The sequence below is a fragment of the Buteo buteo genome, chromosome 6 (genome assembly GCF_964188355.1).
Source record: "Buteo buteo chromosome 6, bButBut1.hap1.1, whole genome shotgun sequence".
Lineage (NCBI taxonomy): Eukaryota > Metazoa > Chordata > Aves > Accipitriformes > Accipitridae > Buteo > Buteo buteo.
The window spans coordinates 37,292,063-37,317,790 of NC_134176.1; the positions used below are offsets into that span (position 1 = coordinate 37,292,063).

Sequence of the window (25,728 nt, forward strand, 5' to 3'; positions counted from 1 at the left end):
CTGTTCTCATTTCTGCAGCGGAGAAAGTTGCATGCAAGAATTACACTCTGGATTTCTTTCTTTTCAGACCTGTGTGTGGAATCAGAGGGAAAACTCTCATAATTAACCTGCCAGGTAGCAAGAAAGGGTCCCAGGTAAGAAGTGTTCTTACTGATCTGCTACTGAGGACCCATGATGAATACCTCCCATTGTTCTGAATGGTAGAAAGTACCCACTACAACAAATTTTATAAAAGGGAATTGAAATGCACATTCATGTAAGTGAACGCACCATCACTCTTAGTCAGGGACATTACAATTCTGATCTGATTGAAGGTAATGTGTGACCAGGACAGCATTACATGTAGTGCAAGAGAGTGCTCCCTGTAGCAGGTAGTGCTAACGAAGAGTCTAAGGCAGTTCCTCTTTCTTCTCTAGTCAGCCTGTACCTGATCCCTGTGTTCTCTACAGCTTCCAAGAAAGCGTCCTTTTTCACACAGAAGTAAGAGGAAGGCCTAGTGTATGGTAGAACTTACTGGAATATGAAGAATATTGCCAATTTTGGTCAGCAAGAGGGAAAAAGAGGAATGTAATTTTTAAGAGTTCGAGGATTTTTTAAATCTTTTGGATATGGGTATTAGACTTTACACCCTTTATACAGTTTGTTTTCTTCCTGCATTTTGCTCTGTTTGGACAGAGAAGTTAGGCTTTATGTTTTTATTCATGCTTACTTTCTGACTGTAGAGCTGAGAGAAAAACAATTAAACATCAGGAGGAATTTTTTGTGTGTGTGTTAGTAAGGCTGGATCTTTCCAGTGCTCTTTCTTTTTGTGTAGTTGGCTGATAGATCCAGAATAACAGCCTTCTCCACACAAATACTGCTAAGCTGAATAGTGGGCAGTACAACCTGATACAAAACTGCTAAGGTAGATCTCCCATCAATCATGAGAATATATTTCTCTAGGGCTCAGACTATGTCAGTGGCCTTGTTAAAGATGTCTTTACCTCTGGCCTCTAACAAACGCATACCTGGTGGTTTATCAATGTATTCTGAACCAATAGTATCCAGTCATGGAGGAGACAGAACTAACGTGTTTGGCAGCACAGCCCTGAAGTCACTGTTTCTTGAAAGACTTCTGTCTGGAGATAAATAAAGAATGCTTATGTGGGCTGTCACCTGGAAGTTGAAGAGGAACTGTTTTGACTAATATTACTTTAAGCAGCAACACAGCTTTTCAGATACATTGTCTACATGTTTCAGTTCAAGGACTCAGTAAGCCCTCCTATGATTCTACCGTTCCTTAGAACCTTTTTAGGAAATCTAATGAGACTCTGTAATTGAAAAGAAATTAAAAAGCCTTCAAAACATGCAACAAGCATTGGAGGATGGTGGGGCAGGAGTATACCTACTTGAAAGTCTTCCAGTTATGAGTGAGAAGTCGTATATGTGTACATGTATTTAACATAGCAATGTGCCACACATCTTAGAGAACTGGTGCACCAGTAAGAAGATTTTGTCAGAAGTCTGTACTTCTTTTGTTGAATTACGAAAGAGAGGAAATAGCCTTCAATCTCTAATGGTTTTTGTTGCGTTCAGTAGCACTGCTAACATGCTAGGTACAGAAAAAGTTGTCATGTTGTGCCCTGAGGCACTCAGACTGTGAAGATAGGTAAATCATAGAAAGAGGATGAGGAAAAGAAATGAAAAAATGTTAGTAAGTATTTTAACAATAGTTTGATATAAAGTAAGTAATAAAAAAGGTAATTCTGCTGGAAAAGAAAAAAATGTCATATGATTTCATTATACAAGCAAGCTTTTTATTAACATGATTTACTTGTTCCTGTCATGATGATACTCTGAGTATGTTCTGTTGCAATTTATTTTAATATGAAACATCTTTAAAGTATCAAATTTCAGCAAAGATTTTTAAGATGAGTAGTAGAGAAAATTGTTCCATAACAGGCTGGATCTCAAGAACCAAATAGGACAGGCTGTTACCAGGAATTTCTCTCATTTCCCTTATTATGACTTGCTAATTTCCTTTCCATCCTATTAATGCAATCATATAAGAAGTTTATAGAAAATTAAGAAATTGCAGCAGTATACGTATTTCATTAATAAAATATTAAAATATTAATAGAAAATGGCAGCAGTGAGTGTAAATGCTCCATCTCAAAAATGGACACGATGTATGCCAAACATGTTTCCTCCAGAGAACATTGTGTGGCATGTACCACTGAATCAAGATCTGTGGAATACTTCAATTTTTGTGGTGTTCTGGTCTGCTGTCTTTTCTTTTAGCCTTGCAAAAAGTATTTAATGTTATGAAAAAGGGCAAAGTGTGAAATTACCACATGCTCATTGAAATCATTAGGTCTATGGCAGTTTTCATAATTGTACTAACAATTGCCTAAACCAATGAGTTTTACAAATAACATGAGCTTTTAGAGTACTTACTGGGAACCTATTCATCAACAGTCAAGCCAACAAGGCTTTATTTCAGTGGTAGGAGTGGGGAATGTGCTTCTCTAATGAGTTAATCATTAATGTACTTTTTGATGATTATTGGTCAGTTCACAGATTGTTGTCCTTGTTTACCACTTACTTGAGGTCTGCTTATTTACTGAAGTAATGATGTTTCAGTATTTTAAACCATTTTTACAATAATACTGTGGAGGCACAATAACTCTGAGGTTTGCAGTTACATTAGAACTTATAATTCTTTATTATGTTTACATATATATTTTAATATATATTCATTATATACAGCATCTTACGCTCATCCAGTTTACTCTAGTTCTTCAGAGTGCCAAATTGAATGTTTAAGGTATTTATAAATCTATGAAGTAGTCTGACTTTTCATTACTCTTAAAGGAGCAACTGAAAGGTGTGTTCTTTCTTAGAAGCTTTGAGGAAATACAGTGTTTGTGAGTCATGTTTTTGACGTACAAGGTGGCTTGTATAAACTTTACTAATTTCTAATGGATGGTTTACACTTTATTTTGTTTACATAGTCATTTTTTTCATTGAAAATATCTGTATCTACAGTATCTATTTACAAAATGTTTATCATTATTTATTTTCTCAATACTCTAAAATGTTGGAACACATTTCTAAAAATCTTCCTTATGCTTCAAACAAAACCAAAAATAAAGTGCAACAAAAGGAATAATGTCAGCTTTCTCTGTCAGCTTGTATGTTCCCTAACTGCACTGTCATGGCAATTCATTCTTGTGACCCTGCCATCATTTTCCAGTAATTTAATGTTTATATGGAGTCTGCTCAAATGACATGAAGAAAACTCTTTACTGAGGTGCCTGGGAAGAGGATGGGAGACAATAGTCATAAATTGAAGAAGGTAGCTTCCAGCTGAATAAAAAGAAAAGGAAAAAAAATTACTTTGAGGGTAATTAAGCATTAGAACAGGTTGTCAAGAAGGGTTGTGGAGTCTCTCTTCTTGGATTTTTTCAAGACTTTACTGAACAAAGCCCTGTGCAACCTGTCTGAATTTCATCTTGACCCTGATCTGAGCAGGAGGCTGCAGTGCATGATGTCCTGAGATTCCACTTTGATTTTATGAAATACTAGCATATTTTACCAGCAGATGTAGCTTATATATATATGTATGCGCATTATGGAACAAGAACAGTTACACGGTGTCTGCATTTTTGCTTTCTCCAGCCATATAAAATAAACTTTCTAATTGTTTTTAAGCTCATAGAGCAAGGAGAACAATTTTTTGTGAGTTACATAAAGTTATAATGACATCAGTGTAGTTTGTCATTCTTCCAGTATATAGGATAAGTCCATGAATAAAAAAGGCTATAATTATATAAAAGTATAATTATGGAAACCCTTATGGATTGTTCTCTAATTGTGAAGGAACATAATAGGAATGATTTGAAGCTAATATCCCTGCAGGGATAGAGTTAATGTTTTTATTCTGCATTTTTGTAGCATTCTGCCAACTGCTGTGAGCTGGTTTCTGTATTATGTATTCATGAAAATTTAACTCTTGTTTTCTGAAGTTATAATCCAGCATTAGCTTAATTACAGTAGCCCTGTTGTACAACTTACTATATTTGCATGAAAAAAGGCAAAAATATATAGTATAGTCCGCAGTTCTGGTTCTGAGTTTGTTTTTTTATCCTCTGTGAGCAATTGCATGGGGCATTTAAGCTTTTATTTATGATTGGGTGAAAAGACACATCCAAATCCAAAATATATTTTAAGAGTAAGTCTGAAAAATCCCTGTTTACTTCTGCAGGTAACTTTTCATAGTCATTTCTCTTCTTGTTGTGCATAGGAATGCTTTCAGTTTATACTGCCAGCCCTACCTCACGCCATTGATCTTTTGCGGGATGCCATTGTAAAAGTAAAGGAGGTGCACGATGAGCTTGAAGATCTACCTTCACCACCACCTCCTCTTTCTCCTCCTCCAACTACCAGCCCTCACAAGCAGACAGAAGACAAAGGAGTACAGTGTGAGGAAGAGGAGGAAGAGAAGAAGGATAGTGGAGTTGCCTCAACAGAGGACAGTTCTTCTTCACATATAACAGCAGCAGCCATTGCAGCTAAGGTGAGTCTGGCTTGTTTCCCTCAGAGACCCTTTAGGTTCTATCTCAGGTACTTAACACTAATATTCATCTGCATGTTAAGATTATACATTGATGTCTGTGTGGTCAAACAGATGTATTTTAGGCACTTTTTGTAGAAATCCAGCTTCAGAAAAATGTATGAATCCTGTTTCGGTAGGTGATTTCAAATTTCAGTGGGAGATACATTGTTTATTATCTTGACAATAACATGCATTTTTATGCTACCATTCCCATGTGACACACTATTTTTAGTGGGTTTTTTTTTAATTCAAAGTACTCACATGCCTGAACATGCAAAGTCCAGTAGGTGGCATATTAAGGAATTGCAACAGAATTTTCTAAGCCACAATATTTATTTTGAAAAGAAAATGTTGGTTTCTAAAAACATTGATAAAAAGTGTGACAGATAGGTAGCAGGTTAAGTAATAAGCTATACAGACTACTGTATTCCAGTATACATGTCTGCATAAGAGATGTGAAATTCTGCCACAAAACTAAATATCATCACATTGTCATTAGACCCTTGTTTTAACCAGTAATCATGGATCAACATTACTCAAACCAAGCTAATAAATTTGAGACTACAAAAGGAAAAAATTAGATAACACTTGCAAATTGTTTCAGTTCAAGTTTTAAATGTTTTCCAAAGAAATATATTATTTGAAGCAGTATATGAATATTTACCTCAGTTTTATGCCTTCAGTTTCAAATGGAAAGACAATGTATTCCTATGTGTTTGGACAGGTTTTTTTCCAAACTACTTTGTTCTATATTTACTCTACAAATTGTGCTTTTAATTCCTATTACGAGAATTGAAAGTCTAAGTAACTCAAAATTATATTAAAAATTTCTAAACCAAAGCAGCCACATTCTAACTCCAGAAATGTGAATTCAGGTCTGAGACATCTTGACATTTCTAAGACAGCTGCAGCTGGAGATCATCTCCTCATGTACAGAAAATCCTGATTACATATATCTTTACAGGGATGAATTAAGGTAATTACAACTTGCAAGTTTCAGTTTTTATTAATGCAAATTTTAAATTTATTAATTTTTTTTATATAGGCAAAGGTAAAGTATATGTGATTTTTAAAGGCAGAAAATACCTGAGATCTAAACTGGCTGTGTTCATATGAGCTTGGCATTCCAGTGTCACACTTGTTTTCACCTCATTCCCTTTCGGTCATTTGCTTGTATAGTTTCATGTTTTCCTGTCACTGTATTCATAGCTGTTATGTGTTGTGCATTAGAAGCATCCATCCTACACCAGTTCAGCTGTTATCATGGCAAAAGGTGAACAGCCCATCCCTGGTCTCATCAGTTATTGCCATCATGCAGCAGGCAGTGCAGGAGAACCGGTAAGAGACACTTACAAGAGGCTTTTCCACTAACAGTAGCTAAAAATAAACTGCCTGCCTCCTAGTCTACTGTGTGAACAGACAATGTTACTTATTTTCCTCTAACAAAGACACATCAGTGCTATCTTTTAGAGAACATGCTACAGAAAATATTCTGTTTAAGATACAGGGCTAAACAAGGTAAAGTTCATGTGCATTGTCAGTTTGAATCATTTGGCTGCTGAGATAATCAGTACTATAAAGCCTGTGTTTCTGATTAGTCATTGGCTTTATCATCTAATATACTCCATAATTGAATATAATTAAAATAATCTCCTAAAAAAACTGCTATAGAGCTATGAAATTTTGGTAACTTCTTCCCCTTTGTTTGCCTTGCTTTGCTTTTTTTTCTCTCAATACTTTGTTTGTCCACATAATTCAGCATTTGCACTGGGCGTTCATAGTTTGCTTCCATCACTTGCAGTTTCTCCCTTATTTTTATATTCTGTTTAGAAGTAGAATTTCTCAAAAACAGAAGAAAAGACTTGAGCAGTCAGGATACAGTGGACTTACTGTAAATTACTGGATTTTAGTGCATAGTAGGCAACTATTTCAATGAATGGTAGAAAGGACTTGTTTTATTATAACCCAGAGATTAAAACTCAGGCTCTATCAAAATACTTTATTTTCTGTCTCCCAAAGATTTAGTCTAGGCTTGAATCAAGATAGAATTATGGCTACAATATCATCAGGAATGAAATGTAATTTACTGTATTCATAACTGTAGATTAGAGAAACCCAAGGAAGGCAGTTGGCCTAGAGAGAGGGTTGTCTGACCCATTCATTCAGTGTCAACCAGCAAATGGGGTGTAAGTTCTTGGGAAAATATGTCACTAGATTTGATTACCGGAGGCTGCACTTTCTTGTTCTCTTGGATAAATAGTAATTTAAACCATCAGTGAAACGGTGTAACACCTCTGTATTTAAAACATGATGACCATGTCTCTTGAAAAGTCACTTAGGAAGTGTGAAGGCTTTAAAGTTCATGCACCTGATGATATGTGTACATACATAAAGTTTCATTTTTTTGAGTTGAGGTTACTAAACTAGAATTTGCACTATATTCTTCAGTATCAGTAGAACAGTGAATTCAGCTTCTCTGAAGCACACTCTTAAGCTGTCATCCAGGCTTCTGTGCCCTTTCGCAAATTACTCTTGAGCTATTGTTTTATGCATTCTATAATCCAAATCAAGTCTTCAAACTCAGAGCAGAAAGTGGCTAGTTTTTCAGAAGATTGTTGGGTTTTTTAAGCTATCCTTTCTCTATGTTCTTAAGACATTTTTGCTCTTGTATAACGATCATAGTAATTGCCATCTGCAGCTTGTCTTCTTAGTACCTCACCAGCACTGTCAATCTTCGTTCCAGTCCTAGCCAAAAGTGAATAAAGAGATCATATCTTTAACTTTTTCCCCTTCTTGTCAACACTTAGTTCTCTAATCTGAAAACACAAATACTTAAACCGATATAAAAGTACTTCTGGAAAAGATCATATCAGATAAAAATTGTAGAAGCAATGACTGATGGATATGGTGGATATCTTTCTCTGTCACTTCATTTCTCATTCATTTCTTTCTCTGTCAGTATGTTACAACAGGTTTCCCACTCCAGATAGTGCAAACAGAAACTATTTTTACTGAACATACAGTTTTATTGTACCCCATTTAGAGTTTTGAAATCCACCAAATATGTTTGAAACCAGAAAATGAGTTGAAAAATTTTAGGGGGAGACATCATAAATACTCAGTGTGACTTTGTGAAAGTTTTTGGTTTTTTTTAAATCTATCCATACTGCAATAATATTCCTGCCTTTCCTTATTGCAGATTTCCAGGCTCCAGGAAACACGGAAATTTCTTATGGGTTTATCAACCTCTTTAACAGGCTTAACAAGAAGTTGCCTTGATTAGAGAATTAGATTGCCTAAATTTAATTTTAAAAGGAAAAAAAATTATTAAATGTAGGTGAGAAAAATGAGACATTCCCCATATCACATAACATATATGCAGAGAAATACCATTCATATTCTATTGTGCCTTTCACTTAATGGACACTATATATCCATTATATTTTACATATGTTTATGTTTATGCAGTATACATATTAGTACCTTCACTAAAATCAGCAGGTTGCAGGGGTTTAAAGAGAATATTAATGCTAGTTTTAGCAATACAACACACTCACTGTCAGATTAGAGAAATAAAACTCTTGAAAGCAAAATTTGTAATTGTGAACTAACTTAATTTTCTCAGTGAGATTTTGTTTCTGCAAAAGCTAGCATGCTGGAACTTAAGAGTTCTAGATAGGTTTATATACAGGTGGTTTACGGCAATTCTATTTTCTGTAAAGGTGGTGATTAGGGAATTCTGCGACTTGGGCAAATCCCAGTCTGATCCCAGGCTGGTCGGATAATTTCTCTATATTCTTCCCAGGCTACCTGCCCTTGCTTCCACCCTCTGTAGGCTTCATTTTGTGTTTGAGTTTGTCCAGGAGCTCCTTGTTCATCCACACAGGCCTCCTGGTGTTTCTGCCTGACTTCCTCTTTGTTGGGATGCATCGCTCCTGAGCTTGGAGGACGTGACCCTTGAATGTTAGCCAGCTTTCTTGGGCCCCTCGTCCCTCCAGGGCTGTATCCCATGGTACTCTACCAAGCAGATTCCTGAAGAGGCCAAAGTCTGTTCTCCTGAAGCACAGGGTAGCAAGCTTGCTGTGCGCCCTCCTCACTACCCTAAGGATGGTCACTGCAGCCAAGGCTGCCCTGGAGCTTCACATTCCCCAGCAGCCCCTCCTGTTGGTGAGAACAAAGTCCAGCATAGCACCTCTCCTCATTGGCTCCTCTATCACGTGGAGAAGGAAGTTGTCATCAACGCATTCCAGGAACCTCCTGGATTGCTCATGCCCTGTCGTGTGGTCCCTCCAACAGGTATTGGGGTGGCTGAAGTTCCCCATGAGGACCAGGGCTTGTGAACGTGAGGCTACTCCTATCTGTCTATAGAGGGCCTCATCCTCTCAGCCTTGCTGGTTGGGTGGCCTGTAGCAGACCCCCACCACAATATCACCTGTCCGTGCCCTCCCTTTAATCCTGACCCATAGGCTCTCGGTCCACTCCTCATCCATCCCCAGGCAGAGCTCCATGCACTCCAGCTGGTCATTGACATAGAGGGCAACACCCCCTCCGTGTCCCCTGCCTGTCCATCCTAAAGAGCCTGTATCCTTCCATTCCAACACTCCAGTCATAGGACATAACCATATAATGTAATATCTGGTTACTCTGGAGTAACCGGAGTAAACCCAGCAAGAACTGGATCATGATATCATTTGCAAAAGCAATATTGTATTTGTACTGTGGGATCTTGGAGTATATAAAAGAGGTAATGGACCCATACACAATCAAGATGCGTGCAGCTTTTTATGAGAGGAGGGTAAAGAAAAGGTGTCTTATTTGAAGACTCAAAACTATTCTTTCTTTTATTGTGTCATTTTTTATTTTATGCCTTTATCAAAATGTAATTTTTTGCTGTACTGTCTTTAGTCATGGAGTCTAAAAGGAAGCATTAAAAGTTGTAGGTAGTATTTGAGCTACGCCAATATAAAACTTAGGGATGTCAGCCTTTTTTTGTGTTTAATATATTTAAGATGGAATTTCAGGAGAAAAAGAGAACAGAAAGGAAATGATGCTTCTAACTACAAACTGTTCGCATGATCACAATATCATTGTCCCTGTTTACCTCTATGGTACATCTCTAAGATGCCATTTGCAAGTCAGAATACTCCAAGTAGAGGCCCTATTACTCCAGAATACTCCAAGTTAGGCACTATTTCTGGAGAGGAAGATATCCCCAGCATAATCATCCATAGTGAACAGAAACTCTGCTGACTTCATAATTTATGGTGGAAATTGCAGCACAAGTTACTTAGCCTTGAAAGATCCTCTCAGGAAAGTTGGGGTTTTTTAAATGCTGACAGAAATTGACTGGCAAAAAATACTGTCAGTTTAGAAACACAGCAGTAGAGCAGAAAGCAGGCAGTTGGCGGCACACTGAGAACAAGATGTGTTTCCACACAACTTATAAACAGGTTATAAATATGAGAAACTCTCAACTTGTGGAGGAGGGTTTATGGTAAAATAAGATCCCCTAGGTATAACCCAGTATCTCCCAAGACAGGGTTGCTAAGTTAAGACATAGTCATTATTTATAGAGAGGAACCAAGGAAATTGAGGGGGGGAAAAAAAGACATAAAAAAGCAGTATTTAATGACTTGAGTCTTAAGATTGGTCATTTTAGCTGCACAGAGACAAGCAACAAAGCTGTCTTAATATCCTAACACTGGTCCTAAGGATGCAACAGATTTTAAAAGCTAAGATTGAAGCTTGTTCCTGGAAGGAGGTACTTTCCAGTGGCTTCTATTTGCCCTAAAGCCTTACTAGGCAGGAATGCTCAAAATGCCTAGATGCAGACTGGGTACAGCATCTCCATTTAAAAAAAAAAATCCTGGCTGGAAATGTCCAGTGTTAGTGGTTTGATTTGTCACTGGTTCTTCATTTCTTACTTTCTTTTATTGTCTGCTACTGCCATTTCCCCCAAACATGGGGATTCTTTTGGTAATTCTCTTGGAACTTAAACATCAGGCTGAGCTAAGAAATTCTTAATGAGGAGAAAGATCTTAAAATATGTGTATATATATTACTTCAAAGATCTAAATTTCTACATTTTCTGGTCTGTTGTGACAGAAAAGTGAATTGCAGGAAGTAAGAGCAAGCTGATCTTGTAGAAGTGCTGCCTCTGAAAAAGGAAGAGGTTAAAATCGTGAAAAAAAAATCAGAATAAGCCTTTACAGAGAATGTGTTATAGCAGAATATCTGCTGCCTTTTTTGTTGTAGAACTAATGTTAAAGATCAGTTCTTCTGTCGGAGCTATTTATCATTCATAAGTCTTACCATTTTAAACAAAAAATAAACAATTAATCATTATGTTAAACTAGCAATCTAGTCAATTAAAAAGCTGGTGTGATATCTGTATGACTGGGCGTAAATACTGCAGTAATAAGAAGCAACAGACTTTCTAAGACTTGGTGTATTAAAGCTAAGAAAAGCTTTATTCTTAAATGCATTCTTCTACCTCTTTTCTTTGGAACTGGTGATAAAAATGAACAGAAGATACTGAAGATAAAAAATAATGATAGATTCACTTTTATAACTGAAAATAAGACCACTTTCTCACTGTTGTAAGTTGGTGTAATTCCATTTATTTAAGTGGCTTAATAATACCAGCTAAAGGATCTGTCCCTAAAATTCCAGCTTAGAATTAGAATCATAGAATCACAGAAAAGAATCATAGAACAGTTTGGGTTGGAAGGGACCTTTAAAGGCCATTTTGTCCAACCCCCCTGCAATAAGCAGGGACATCTTCAACTAGATCAGGTTGCTCAGAGCCCCATCAAACCTGACCTTGAATGTTTCCAGGGATGGGGCATCTACCACCTCTCTGGGCAACCTGTTCTAGTGCCTCACCACCTTCCTCAGAAAAAATTTCTTCCTTATATCTAGTCTGAATCTACCCTCTTTGAGTTTAAAACCACTACCCCTTGTCCTATCGCTACAGGCCCTGCTATAAAAGTCTGTCCCCATCTTTCTTATAAGCCCCCTTTAAGTACTGAAACACTGCAAGAAGGTCTTCCCGGAGCCTTCTCTTCTCCAGGCTAAGCAACCCCAACTCTCTCAGCCTTTCCTCGTAGGAGAGGTGTTCTATCCCTCTGATCATTTTTGTGGCCTTCCTCTGGACCTGCTCCAACAGGTCCATGTCTTTCCCATGCTGAGGACCCCAGAGCTGGACGCAGTACTCCAGGTGGGGTCTCATCAGAATGGAGTAGAGGGACAGAATCACTTCCCTTGACCTGCTGGCCACGCTTCTTTTGATGCAGCCCAGAATACAGTTGGCTTTCTGGGCTGCGAGCGCATATTGCTTGCTCATGTCGAGCTTTTTTTCCACCAGTAGCCCCAAGTTCTTCTTGGCAGGGCTGCTCTCAAGCCCTTCATCCCCCAGCCTGTACTGATACCAGGGGTTGTCCCAACCCATGTGCAGGACCTTGCACTTGGCCTTGTTGAACCTCATGAGTTTCACATGGACCCACTTCTCAAGCTTGTCCAGGTCCCTCTGGATGGCATCCCGTCCCTCAGGCATGCCAACCACACCATACTGAGGGTGCACTCAATCCCACTGTCTACATCACTGAAGAAGATAATTAAACAGTACTGGTCCCAATACAGACCTCTGAGGGACACCACTCATCACCAGTCTCCATCCGGACATTGAGCTGTTGACCACTACCCTTGGATGTGACCATCCAACCAATTCTTCATCCACCAAACAGTCTATCCAGCAAATCCATCTCTCCAATTTAGAGAGAAGGATGTTGTAGGGGACCATGTCAAAAGCCTTACAGAAGTCCAGATAGATGAACATCCATAGCTCTTCCCTTGTCCACTGATGTAGTCACTCCATCATAGAAGGCCACTAGGTTGGTCAGGCAGGACTTGCCCCAGTGAAGCCATGCTGGCTGTTCAAATCACCTCCCTGTCCTCCATGTGCCTTAGCATAGCTACTAGGAGGATCTGTTCCATGATCTTCCCAGGCACAGAGGTGAGGCTGACAGGTCAGTAGTTCCCAGGGTCCTCCTTTCTACCCTTTTTAAAAATGGATGCAATGTTTCCCTTCTTCCAGTCACCAGGGACTTCACCTGACTGCCATGACTTTTTCAAATATCATGGAGAGTGGCTTGGCAACTACATCAGCCAATTCCCTCAGGACTCTGGGATGCATCTCATTAGGTCCCATAGACTTATGTATTTTTAGGTTCCTCAGGTGGTCACAAACCTCATCTTCTCTCTCAGTGGGAGGGACTTTGCTCCCCAGGTCCCTGCCTTGAGGTCCATCCACTCGAGAGGTGTGGGAAAAGAGGTTACCAGTGAAGACTGAGGAAAAAAAGTTGTTGAGTACCTCAACCACCTCCTCATGCATTGTTAGCAGTTTGCCAGTTGTGTTCATCAGGGTGGATATGCTTTCCTAGCTGGCCTTCTAATACATTATGTGGGAAAAAAAAGATTGACTTTTTATTTTTCCCTTCAGAATGCATTTTAAAGCAAGTGTTGGCTTTGGGTGGTGGTTTCTAGTGCTTTTGCCTGTACTCCCTCCAGAGAAGCCTGTAGCTTTTACAGCACAAACCTTACATCAAGAATTTTTGTGGCTGAAATAAAGTCTTCAGTACCCAGAATGAAGAGTATTTACTCACTGCATGATATTTCTTATGAAAAATTTTCTCGCTGCATGACGTTTCTTCAGAGGGGTTCAGTCATTGCTAATAAATGGTTTTCTGTTCAGAATGTTGTCCCCTAGTTAGAGAATGGGAAGTCTGCCTCCCTTCATGCCACAGTAGAAATCACTGTTGGTCATTGTTGGGTTTGAAACAGAGGCTTAAGAGGAAAAACATTACTTTCTTATTATTTCCTGTTGTAGTATGTCTGATTCCTAGGTCTTTCAGGACAAATAGTATGTTCTATACTACTTCAGTTAGAATATGAACTTACATATTTGCCAGTATTTATCACTGAAATTATGAGAACATGCCATTATCCACAGCACTGAGTATGAGGAGGTAGGCAAACTGAGGAGTGGGGTATTCCCATGTTTTTGATGTACGGTTTTGAGTAAGTTTTAAATACAGTATATTTTTTACTACTAATTCCATCTCTCTTCTTTTTAAGATTCCAGATTCCATCATCTCTCGTGGTGTTCAGGTGCTCCCACGTGATACAGCCTCCCTCAGTACTACTCCTTCAGAATCTCCTCGTGCCCAGGCCACCTCTCGTCTCTCTACTGCATCCTGCCCAACACCAAAAGTAAGTACGTTCAGGCTCCATGCTCAGACATATAATCTATCAGATTAATGTATTGCCTCTGCTGAACAAGGTTGGTTCGCATGCAAGGGTTGTATCATTCTAAGTAATAGATAAATTCAAGACAGTATAGTTCACTCCATGTGTACTGTTGCACAATTTAATATGTGGGTTGACCAACACATTAGGGTTACTGAAGTTTCGTGTTATCTCTTGCAATATCAATCATGTATATGAAATTGTTAACACCTTGAATGTCTTTAATGTCCCCAGGAACATAGATAATCCTGCCACTGAGTAACATTAAGCAAGTAGTATTTTGTTGACAAAATGTATGTGCAAATTTCTAGCCTAGGCTGGGGCAGTTCTGTGCCCCACTTTATTGTTGTTCAGTTTAAGACACTTTCAAACCAACTGGTTTTGCTCAAACTTAGATATTTGCTGCCTGACATTTGGAAACAAAAACCAGCCTAAATTGAATAGAAAGAAAGTTTTAATGCCAACCTTGTGGGATTATTATTCAGTTCTTACTGACTACGCTATACTATTTAATCATTGAGGTGAACTCTACTATGTTCTCTTATTATCAAACTTTAAATAGCATACATCAAAAACCAAGTGAATTGACCAGTGGCAAGGCCTACAGTGTTTACCTTCGGCGCGATTCCTTTCAGCAGAAGCAAACTCTGCCTGAATTCACTTTGTGCGTTCACATCACAAAGATCTTTCTGTGGCACCAGATGCTGACATACTAATAGACCCGTGGCAGATGGCAAACAGTAACATTCTTCCTCATCTAATTCATGATCCTTGAAGATTATTCTGCTTGCTACAGTGATTGCCAGCATCTGCTAGTTCTTCTTTCCTGCTGTCTCGTTCTTTTCTGTCAGCAAACAAGATTTATTTGCAACCACCCATAGAAATGTTTTGGTTCAGCCTCTGGGATTGTTTTATGCAGCATTCACCTTCACTGTAGTAGAATCAAAATTATTCTGATGGACAGCATCAGAACTTGAACTTCATTATATAGTCTGCTTTTCTTAAGAAGAAGTTCAGTGAATTCTGTCTGCAAGCAGCTCCTTCATTTTTTTTGTTAAAAAATTGTCCCTTGTCTGATGGCTTAAAAATAAAAACTCAAAGCTTATTACATTAGAACACTCAGAGCAGAAGACCAATATGAAACAGAGAAACTGCACTGAGTTTTATGCCTGTTGACAAGACAAGTGTCCAGAGAAAAACAAAGGAGACTAGTAACAGGCACACAAAAAAAGACAGCACTGCTAAGACATAGCTCTAGATGAAGCCCATATATTTTCAGAAAGCTTATCACAATGGGAAGGAGTAAAGCTTATCTGTTGTGAAGCAAAATGCACTCCTGTAGACTATCTTCAAAGATTCAGAGATTACAGAAGGAGACTACAAGAACTTTGAAACAGACTAAAAATCTGAAACTCTTTTTTTGGGAAATTAGTTGAGATGAGCTCTTATCATAATTGGATCATGCTTTGGTATTTCATGTTAAGCCCTGTTTTTCATGTATTACTGCAAAATCAGATTTTGTTCAAAATGTGTGGGACCATACCACTTTATAACAGCTATTGCCATGCAACATCTAGCTAGTCTAGCTTTTCTGTGATGTCTTTCGAAAGTGAGTGGTACAAGCTGTTATGGGGAAAGATCTAGGAAAGCCCAACTGGAGAATAAACTCGAAGGGTGATCTCATCTGTTCCTATTACCTGGAGGTTGGATTTTGCACAAAAGTATAAACTTCTTTGCCACTTGGAGAGCTCTTGGTTCATTTTTCTTACTACTTTAAAAAACCCGAACAAACTACTCGTTATCTTTTGGTTCAGTCCTTTTCAGTACCCTCAAGTTCTCAAACATCATCTGAATTTGTCAAGAAATATGGTTCATTCATATTCTTCAAGACTGTCAATATGTCTCAATGTCTTCATTTACTGTGTTTTTCCTTCTAGATCCTGACTTTCTAATAATGCAGTATGAATTAAATTTACACTGGACCTCTTGATCCACACACTAGTGAGAATAAAGATAAATTGTACTTCAGCATCAGTTGATATTCCAGGGTGGTTTTTTCCTTCTCTAATCTGCAAGTGTATATTTTCAGTATTCTCATTTGCTGGTTGAGGAACTCATTTCAGGGCTCCAAAACATGTGTATATGAAATGACACAAAGGAGAGGAAGTTTCAGGGAAAAAAACCCAACAATTTAGTTTCCTTTAATTATACATATTGTTTGGAGTGGTGGTCTAGCCATAGAGCTAGTGGCACTATATTTCTTTGTCAACTACATGTTCCAGTTTACTTTGTTGTGCCATTTTCTTTTTGCATTTTTTTGTCCTAAATGTACATAAACCCCTACATCTCTCTTACTGAATGTGCTGAATAGCAGAAAGTTGTGTGTGTCTCTCAGAAAAATATCAAGCTTCTGCAATGAAGGGAGCACCTCTATTGAATTAATGTAAGTAGCAGGTTACTAATGCATGGGGGTATTGGAGAGAAGGTATCGGAGAATGCACTGCTAATACTCCTGATTGATCTGTTAGGAGAAGTCTTTACCTTTTCATAATTATATTTTTGAAAACCTAATGTTGTTTATATATACACACAGATCATGTAGACAAAATACAACATTTAATTTTAAATTTGCTTTACTGATTACACTTTATCTTCCATGTTTTCTGAAAATCTGTTTCTAACAAAGTAGTAAATGATGAATATTGAGTTTGAACCTGTATACTTCAATCAGGCCTCAAAAGTTTAATTTCCTGATAAAAGAAGTAATTATATTTTTCACTGTAGCCTCTTGGGAGGTCAGAATTTCTCAAGTCGTATTTCCATTGGGACTACTCTATCTATCATTAGGTAAATCCCCCAAACTAAGCAAACTTGCTTTTGTTAGCTTTTAATAAATCTCTGTAGAACACCTTCCTTGTACTCTAAATTGCATTTGAGTTTCAAGCAAAAGCCCTAACATGTCAAAGAGCATTTGAACCATATTTATAGTAGATGGATTCAGATATAGAGGCAATCTAAGTTTTACTCAGTGGAAGACTGCACTAACAGTCCTCCCTTTTTCAGTCATTCAACCATGAAGTTGATAGTGATTGTGATATTTTTATCTTCTACAATATAGTTTTGGTCTTTTCAAAGTTTTACTGCTTTTTCAACAAGGTTAGATGAATTTGCTGAATACTCACATGACAAAAGTTTAGGATGACACAGTGTGGCTTGCCAGTTTTTCTTGTCATTTCCAGTAGCTGCTAAGATTCTAAGATCTTACTATATTTTTGTGTATGTTTGTGGTTGGCATTTTCATGAAATTAAATGCAATGTTCTTTTCAGATACAAAAGTAATACACTATCTAGTGTAAATACCTTTTACAAATACAGAGAAATTTTCTTGTGTTTGCATTAATGTTGACTCTTGGGGCTTTTTTAAACTTACAGTATAAGATTTTAGATCTATAACTTCAGATAACTTAAAAGAATATATCCAGAGCAAATGACTAAGTCATTCCTTCAAACTTCTAATTTTGTTCTACTCTTAGGGAGATATTAGTATAAAAGAAAATTACAGCTTTCAAGTTGAAGTCTTCACTTCTTCCATACATAAATGACGTAATCACTATTTAATTTTTGGCACTGTTGTGCGTCAAAATCAAATGAAGCAGATACAGAAGACCAAGGACAGGTTTTCAATTATCACCAGGAATACATTTCAGTGACAAGAGGTGTTCAAAGTATTTCACTTTGCAAGATCATCAGTCTCACTGATGTTCAGTTTTTTCCACTTCAATGTGCAAAGTTTCTTTCAGTGTTACCTTTGATCGTGAAGGATCCTAAGGAACTTGTTTAAGATGAGAGTGGGTTTTTTCTTTTTCCATCCTGCTACTTCATTCCCAACACTCCTTATATTCTGCTTAAGAAAAAGTCTCTCTCTACTTGCTGGATATCTGTCCCTTCCCTAGCTATCTATTTTTTAGTTACACTGAATTAGACAAAACCCTCGGTGCTGTTAAGTTACATCCTTACATATTTGTAGTTGTGATAGCTAGCTTTTAATTCCTACATAAGAAAAGTATATAGGCTCTATCTTACAGCTAAAATGGGCAAGCAAGGCTATTTTTCAGAAGTTTTTTCATTTCTAGCAGAATGGTGATCCTATCTACCCACCACTCCATCCACACCTTCTTTGTGGCATAGTACATTTAATTCTGCTAGTTGATCACTTTCTGTAACTTTCTATAGCTGTCTCGTATTAAGAAGTGTTACCTTTATCATTCGTAAGTTGACATTCACTAAAGACCTAATACTCCTAATGTAAAAAGTGTGGTACCTGTAATTTATGTAGATGTTTCAGTTGCAGAGAATTTCTGAAACGAAAAAGCCTAGAAAAATACATTAAACATTTTTAAAAAAAAGAGGCTGATGAGAATTATTTCTGTGGCAAAAAATATTTTATTATTTCAATGATCTCTCATGCTTGCTACCAATGAAAAATGATGCTTCGAACACCTTCTGTCATGAACCACAGCTTTAAATGTTGAATGTGCTCATTGGTGCAAGTTTTCCACACAGACAAATGAGTTACAAATTAATACTAAACCTAATTATGATTTATGTTTTCAGTCTAGTGTTGTGACTTTTAATACACAGCTACTATGTGAAGTAATGACATTAGCAGATGGGAGCAGGTAGAGTTGGGAAGATCCTTTTATATCAATTATTGTTAAAAATTTTTCAGTAGAAATATTCAGTATTTTCCAGTAGAAGATCAAGTTGCTTACCAGAAATTCTTAGTTAATAATAAGATGCAGTTCAAGACATAATTTGGCAAGCTGTAGTTTTATCCATACGGTAGATATTTTGTGTACATTGAGTGCGTTAAATTTTATATTTGTTGTCTTGATTCCTACTATTTCTTCTTAAGGTGGTCATCAGGGTGAATACAATATACCAAGTATGTGAATACATTTTAAAGTTTGTACACATACACTAAATTCCCAAGTAAAGTTTTTTTCTTTTTTATTTATTAAGTTTGTATATGCTATAGTTTTTTCTACCTAGGAACTTGCTTGAGTAACTAGCAAGTGCTTTGGCACAGCTATTTAGCTGTGATAGGGTCGAGTAGCATGGAAAAGTGGAAAGGATGTTTAAATTCTTAGGATGATCTAGGTAGGTAAAATCACAGTCTGAGCACTGCAAGGTTTCTTGCTTTTTCCTGTAAAACAGGTAGCTGTGTATAGACACATGGGCTTAGTTAGATATTTGATCCTGCTAAAAATTCCAATGTTTTCTTGATTATTTCCGGGCTTTATTTCCTCTTAATTTTTTTCAGTGCACATTCCAGGATTACAAAAAATTATATTTAGTGAAAAGAGATCCTGAGTGAATGTGTATTGGAGTAGAAAGTAACCAGAGTTGCCTTAAGGTGAGGAATCTTGCTTACTAATGCATGTCAGTCTACCGTATCCTCCCAGGTTCTCCTCAGTACAGTGCAGCAGTGGTTTTCAAATCAATTACTAATTAAGATACTAGAATGTTTTCCATATAATCATTGCCTTTTTGCCTCATTGGTTAAAGTGTATTGTCCTGGCAAAACATGTGGATGATTGAGTCCTAACAAGTCTCATTTTTAGTTTATATTTTGGTTAAAAGTCCTGGTTGTTGTTAGTTAAAAACACTAAATGCCACAGTTTCAAAAGTGAGACACTGTGACTAAGAAAGAAGCAGCTTGGTATGCTTGGGATATCAAAAAAAGCCAAATACTTCATAAATAATAAAAGCAAAGTCTACTAAAATCCTTTCTAAAATGGAAGATTCACTTTGTAGGAAGGTTGAAAAATATAGGGGTAGTGTTTTGGGGATTTCTGTTAGTACCAAAATAGACCCATCAAAAGTTCTCTGGAGAGGCAAAATAAAGGCTTATGTCATCAAGTTTAAGCTGAACATTGACTTTCAGTAGAGGTGCTTACTTGACTTAGTTTTATTTACTGAATATCTGTTTTTCAAGTAGTACCATATTCATTGGTAACTGGAGCCTGTATTAAATAGTGTAGCAGTGCCAAAATCCAGTTCTCTTCGTTGCCTCATGTACAAGAACTGTTTATAGCAGGGCTAAAGAAGGATGTTAGAGTAGTTGGGAATTGGCTACTTATACCAATCCAGAGCATCCAGAACAATTATTGAATTCATAGAATCAGCTACTTTTCAGACCTGTTATATACTGGCTCTCTGTGTTAGGGAATGTTTTGACTGTACAGAGCTACATGATTCTGATGACAAGGTGGAGTGCTTATGGTGAGGATGAGAAGGAAAGCCAATAAGGCAGATATTGTGCTGGGAGTCAGTTATAGACCACCCGACCAGGTTGAGGAGATGGATGAATCACTCTACAAGTGCCTGGCAGAAGTCTCAGAATCGTGTGCCCTTGTCCTCGTGGTGGACTTTAACTTTCCAGACATCTGCTGGAAATACAACACAGCAGTGAGTCAACAATCTAGGAGGTTCCTGGAGTGTGTGGAAGATAACTTCCTGACACAGCTGGTGGTTAAGCCAACAAGGGGAGGAGCCTTGCTAGATCTGTTGTTTACAAACAAGGAAGGTCTGGTGGGAGGTGTGATGGTTGGAGGCCCTCTTGGGCTTAGCGACCATGAAATGATAGAATTTTCAATTCTTGGTGAAGCAAGGAAGATGGTCAGCAAAACCACCACTATGGACTTCTGGAGGACAAACTTTGGCCTCTTCGAGGCACTGGTTGAGAGAGTCCCTTGGGAGATGGTCCTGAAGGGCAAAGGGGTCCAGGAGGGATGGACATTCTTTAAGAAGGAAATCTTAATGGCTCAGGACCAGGCTATTCCCATGTGCCGCAAGTCAAACCGCCAAGGAAAACGACCGGCCTTGCTGAACAGGGAGCTTTTGCTAGGAGTCAAGAAAAAAAGGAGAGTTTATTATCTCTGGAGGAAGGGGTGGGCAACTTGGGAGGAGTACAGGGATCTTGTTAGATCATACAGAGAGAAAATTAGAAAGGCAAAAGCTCAGCTAGAACTAAATCTGGCCACTATTGTAAGGGACAACAAAAAATTTTTTTACAAATATGTTAACAGTAAAAAGAATCCCAAGGAGAATATCTATCCCTTAATGGATACAGAAGGGAACGTAGCCACCAGAGATGAGGAAAAGGCTGAGGTACTTAATGCCTTCTTTGCCTCAGTCTTTAATAGTGAGTCCAGTTATCCTCAGGGTACTCCACCCCTTGAGCTGGAAGGTAAGGATGAAGAGCAGAACATACCACCCTTAATCCAGGAGGAAAGAGTTAGTGACCTACTATGCCATCTGGACACTCACAAATCTATGGGACCCGATGGGACCCATCCAAGAGTACTGAGGGAACTGGCAGAGGTCCTTGCCAAGCCACTCTCTATCATCTATCAGCGATCCTGGTCAAAGGGGGAGGTCCTAGAGGACTGGGGGCTTGCCAATGTGACTCCCATTTACAAGAAGGGTCAGAGGGAGGATCTGGGGAACTACAGGCCTGTCAACCTGACCTTGGTACCGGGGAAGATTATGGAACGGTTTGTCTTGAGAGCACTCACATGGCAAGTCCGGGATAAGAAGGGGATCAGGCCAGGTCAGCATGGGTTTACAAAAGGCAGGTCCTGCTTGACCAACCTGATCTCCTTCTATGACCAGGTGACCCACCCAGTGCATGAAGGAAAGGCTGTGGATGTTGTCTACCTTGACTTCAGCAAGGCCTTTGACACTGTCTCTCATGTCATACGCCTTGAGAAGCTGGCGTCTCATGGCTTAGACAAGTGTATTCTTTGCTGGGTGAAAAACTGGCTGGATGGACAAGCCCAGAGGGTAGTGGTGAATGGAGTTAAATCCAGTTGGCGGCGGGTCACAAATGGTGTTCCCCAGGGCTCGGTGTTGGGCCCTGTTCTGTTTCATATCTTTATCAATGATTTGGACAAGGGGATCGAGTGCACCCTCAGCAAGTTTGCAGATGACACCAAGCTGGGAGGGAGGGTCGATCTGCTTGAGGGTAGGGAGGCTCTACAGAGAGATCTGGACAGGCTGGATCGATGGGCTGAGGCCAATTGTATGAGGTTCAACAAGGCCAAGTGCCGGGTCCTGCACTTGGGTCACAGCAACCCCACGCAGCGCTACAGGCTTGGGGAAGAGTGGCTGGAAAGCTGCCTGGTGGAAAAGGACCTGGGGGTGCCGGTTGACAGCCGGCTGAATATGAGCCAGCAGTGTGCCCAGGTGGCCAAGGCGGCCAACGGCATCCTGGCTTGTGTCAGAAATAGTGTGGCCAGCAGGAGCAGGGAGGTGATTGTTCCCCTGTACTCGGCACTGGTGAGGCCGCACCTGGAGTACTGGGTTCAGTTTTGGGCCCCTCGCTACAGGAAAGACCTTGAGGTGCTGGAGCGTGTCCAGAGAAGGGCAACCAAGTTGGTGAGGGGCCTGGAGCACAAGTCTTGTGAGGAGCAGCTGAGGGAACTGGGGCTGTTTAGCCTGGAGAAAAGGAGGCTGAGGGGAGACCTGATCGCTCTCTACAACTACCTGAAAGGAGGTTGTAGTGAGGTGGGTGCTGGTCTCTTCTATCAAGTAACTAGTGATAGGATGAGAGGAAATGGCCTCAAGTTGCAGCAGGGGAGGTTTAGGTTAGATATTAGGAAAAATTTTTTTACTGAGAGGGTTGTCACACATTGGAATAGGCTGCCCAGGGAAGTGGTAGAGTCACCATCCCTGGAGGTATTCAAAAAGCGAGTAGATGGGGTACTTCGGGACATGGTTTAGTGGGCATGGTTGATGGTTGGACTCAATGATCTTGAAGGTCTTTTCCAACCTAAATGATTCTATGATTCTATTCTATGATTCTATATGAAGAAGCTCTAATGTGCAAAATTTCCCTACATTTCTCTTTCTTAGTAACCAGTTGGTATTTTATGAAGCAACGAAATTCTGTTCTTTTCCTGAGTCCATTGAAACTTTCAAACATGTCAGAAATAAGCTTCTTAGTCTTTCCCTGAAAATAATTATGTTTTTCAAATTGTAGCTATTATGCATGTGTATCCCTTCAGAAGAGAATAATCTTTCAGTACAGACATCCCAGCTCGCACATGCATTGCATGAGCTCTGATCTATGTATGCTTATGCTGCATCAGCTTTTCAGTTCCTCCTTGAAATTTTTTTTTTTTTTCAATTAGCTTTGGGAGCTGGAGGTTTTGTCTGTTACTGTGCTTTCTTCAAATGCCAAGAGGTTTTTTTTTTCAAATTCTGATAACTTCAGTTTGGCATTACTTTAAGAAAAGGAAAAGATGTGCATCCTTCTCACATTAGTTTCATTACCCACACCTTTTCAGTTCCTATCCAAAATAAATCTCTGATTTGAATTCTGATATATCGCAAGATGAGGGGTTTGGGGGTTGTTTGGGTTTGTTGGGTTTTTTCCCAAACAGCAATGTAGTAACATGTGTCTTTCATCCAGTCTCTTCATTTAGAAATTATTGTGAATATACTCCTACAGAAATATTTGCTAGCTCCATTTTCAATATATCTAGTTCTGGTCTTGTCACTGATGCTAGTTGAGACTGTTGGTGCCTGGTGATCATTTTGATGTCTTGCTGGAGTTGGTCTGTTGGAGCAATATTGACTTCCCATCTCCATTCATTCTCATTTCCTTGGGGATATTAGTTCTTATTACCTGTGCCAATTCATTTATTTTTGTTTCTTTATGAAATATGGTTTCAGGAGTAAAACTATGCATCTGTGTGCTGAATTTTCATATAGCCATATGTTCTGTTTGCAGAAATTTGGTTTTCTGCTGCTCGTCTTTCTTAGTATCTCAGTCCCTGCTAATCTGTAATTTCAGCCATTCATACATTAACCTGATCTTAATCAATAGCTCAGGTATGGGCAGGCTTGCTTCCGTTCCTTCACTGACTATTGACGTAATAAATAATCTACATCACTTACTGCTGTGTTCTTTTTTTGATAAAAGGATCAGAAATTTCAAAAACATACTTGCAAGGAGAGACAATGATCCTCTTTCTTCTAGTTGTTTCTTTCTTATTATAGTAAATAATTTAATGACAGTGTAGCAAAGTTCAATGCCAGATATTATAGGAGAGGTAGATGATGTTATTTTAAAACAAAAAGGATTTCAGTCACACTTTCATATCTACATATACTCAAGAGCACAAAGATACATGCATTCGGTAGTCTGTCCAGCATTCAGGCTTTCATGTATGTGTACCCACCTGGTCTGGTCAGGATTGCTTGGAATGATGTATAGGATGTGGGGCACCAGCTATCAAGTCCTCCACAACTTCTCCAGGTTTCTTCTTACACTGGTATCCATTCAGTGTTGGATGTGCCTTTGGTACTCTTTAGGAGCTGACAATTAAGGGGATATTTGTCTCTCCATCTGGTTCCACCTCTTGAATATGTAAGATTTGCTTGCTGTCCTGGGTTCTCCTCATCTGAACTTGCTTTTGATCATTCCAACACCATCTTTCAGTGGCTCAACTCTTTGTTTGGCTCTGTAAATCATTTTGTGTTGTCTTGTTTTACTAATTGAGTGTCCCCAGAACTACGTGAAGTGCTGTGAACTAAATGAACTACTAATCTGTATGCCGTCGACACGTTTTTCTTATATTCCTTGTGCTATGCTTTCTGGTGCTTCCACATCCATACATTTCCATTTTTTCTCTACCACTCTTAATATATCTGTTAGTTATTCAAGGAGTATTCTTAGGCAGAAGTCCATACTAGCTTGCTGTTGAACATGTCACATCCTGAGACCGTATCATGCTTCTACAGATTTGCAATATAATAATAATATTCCATTTCATGTGCACATGCAACCCAAAGTGGTAGTAGTCTAGCAGCAGCAAGCAGTTATGTGTTCGCAGGAGCCAAAACTGAAATTTAAACCAGGAAAACTCTTTCAAGGCATGCATGTTCCTGTGGTTAATGTATCATCTGCAGTAAAAGTTCGCTGGTGCCATCACAGAAGTAGGTAGCATCTACCTGAAGCAAGATGTGAGAGAGAAGCAAGAATCTAAAGCACAGACATTGCTTTTCTCATGGCTGATGTAAATATGGAATTGCCTTCAAGCAGTAGATTGTTTAGCGACTGTACTAGTAGTCCCTGAAGTCCAGTTTCACCTTTGAAAATGTTTTTAGGAGATAAGGGATTTCAAAGTCATGGCACCTCCTGGTTCTATGAATCTTATCTCCTATTTCGGGTAGTATCTAATACTATTTAATGTTGTAATATGTAATACCATCTAAGATTGGCAAACTAAAAATAGTTTTCCTCTCAGCATGGCTGTCTCCAGCCTTGTTTTAGAACCTCACTATCTTATTGGTCAGTCTGCACTCAGATGCCTTTATGCCACTGTTGGCCTTTCAACTTAGGCCTGTCTTTTCTTGATCATGTATTCATTCCTCAGACTTATAAAGGGGATGTATAGAAACATTCAGATTTCATTTTTATGAATTAACTAAGTCAAACTCCTTCATTTTCATCCTTTTTAAGAAGACTACTTCAAAAGTCTTTTCCTGCATTTTTTGTAGAATTCACCTTGAGCGATCAAAACTGTATATCTGCTTATATGAGATTTTACTGGTGTTTTGCACAATGGATTTATAATCTCTGTCTTTTTTCCAACTGTTAAGTCCTCGCCCATGTAGCAAAGATGCTTGTGAGTTTGGAACTTTGTGTTAAATTTCACTCCATTTCTTTTACAGCAATCTTCAATGTTATCAAATACCTGCTGATGAGATTAAGATTACTTCAATATTCTGTAATGATGATGCCTCCCATATTT

The 25,728-nt window shown here is 38.6% G+C and overlaps 1 protein-coding gene across 9 annotated transcripts in view; it reads left to right on the top strand.

The window, feature by feature from the left end:
* Positions 1–25,728, top strand: part of GPHN (gephyrin) — a 312,554-nt gene that overhangs the window by 194,828 nt on the left and 91,998 nt on the right. For 5 of the 9 annotated variants that reach the window (XM_075030431.1, XM_075030434.1, XM_075030427.1 and 2 more), the window contains 3 exons: positions 68–134; positions 4,286–4,558; positions 13,733–13,867. In XM_075030431.1, coding sequence (XP_074886532.1) covers positions 68–134; positions 4,286–4,558; positions 13,733–13,867 — 475 coding nt within the window. Of the gene's footprint in view, positions 1–67; positions 135–4,285; positions 4,559–5,827; positions 5,936–13,732; positions 13,868–25,728 lie in introns of all 9 variants that reach the window. The other 4 variants (XM_075030425.1, XM_075030426.1, XM_075030428.1 and 1 more) reach the window with 1 other exon arrangement.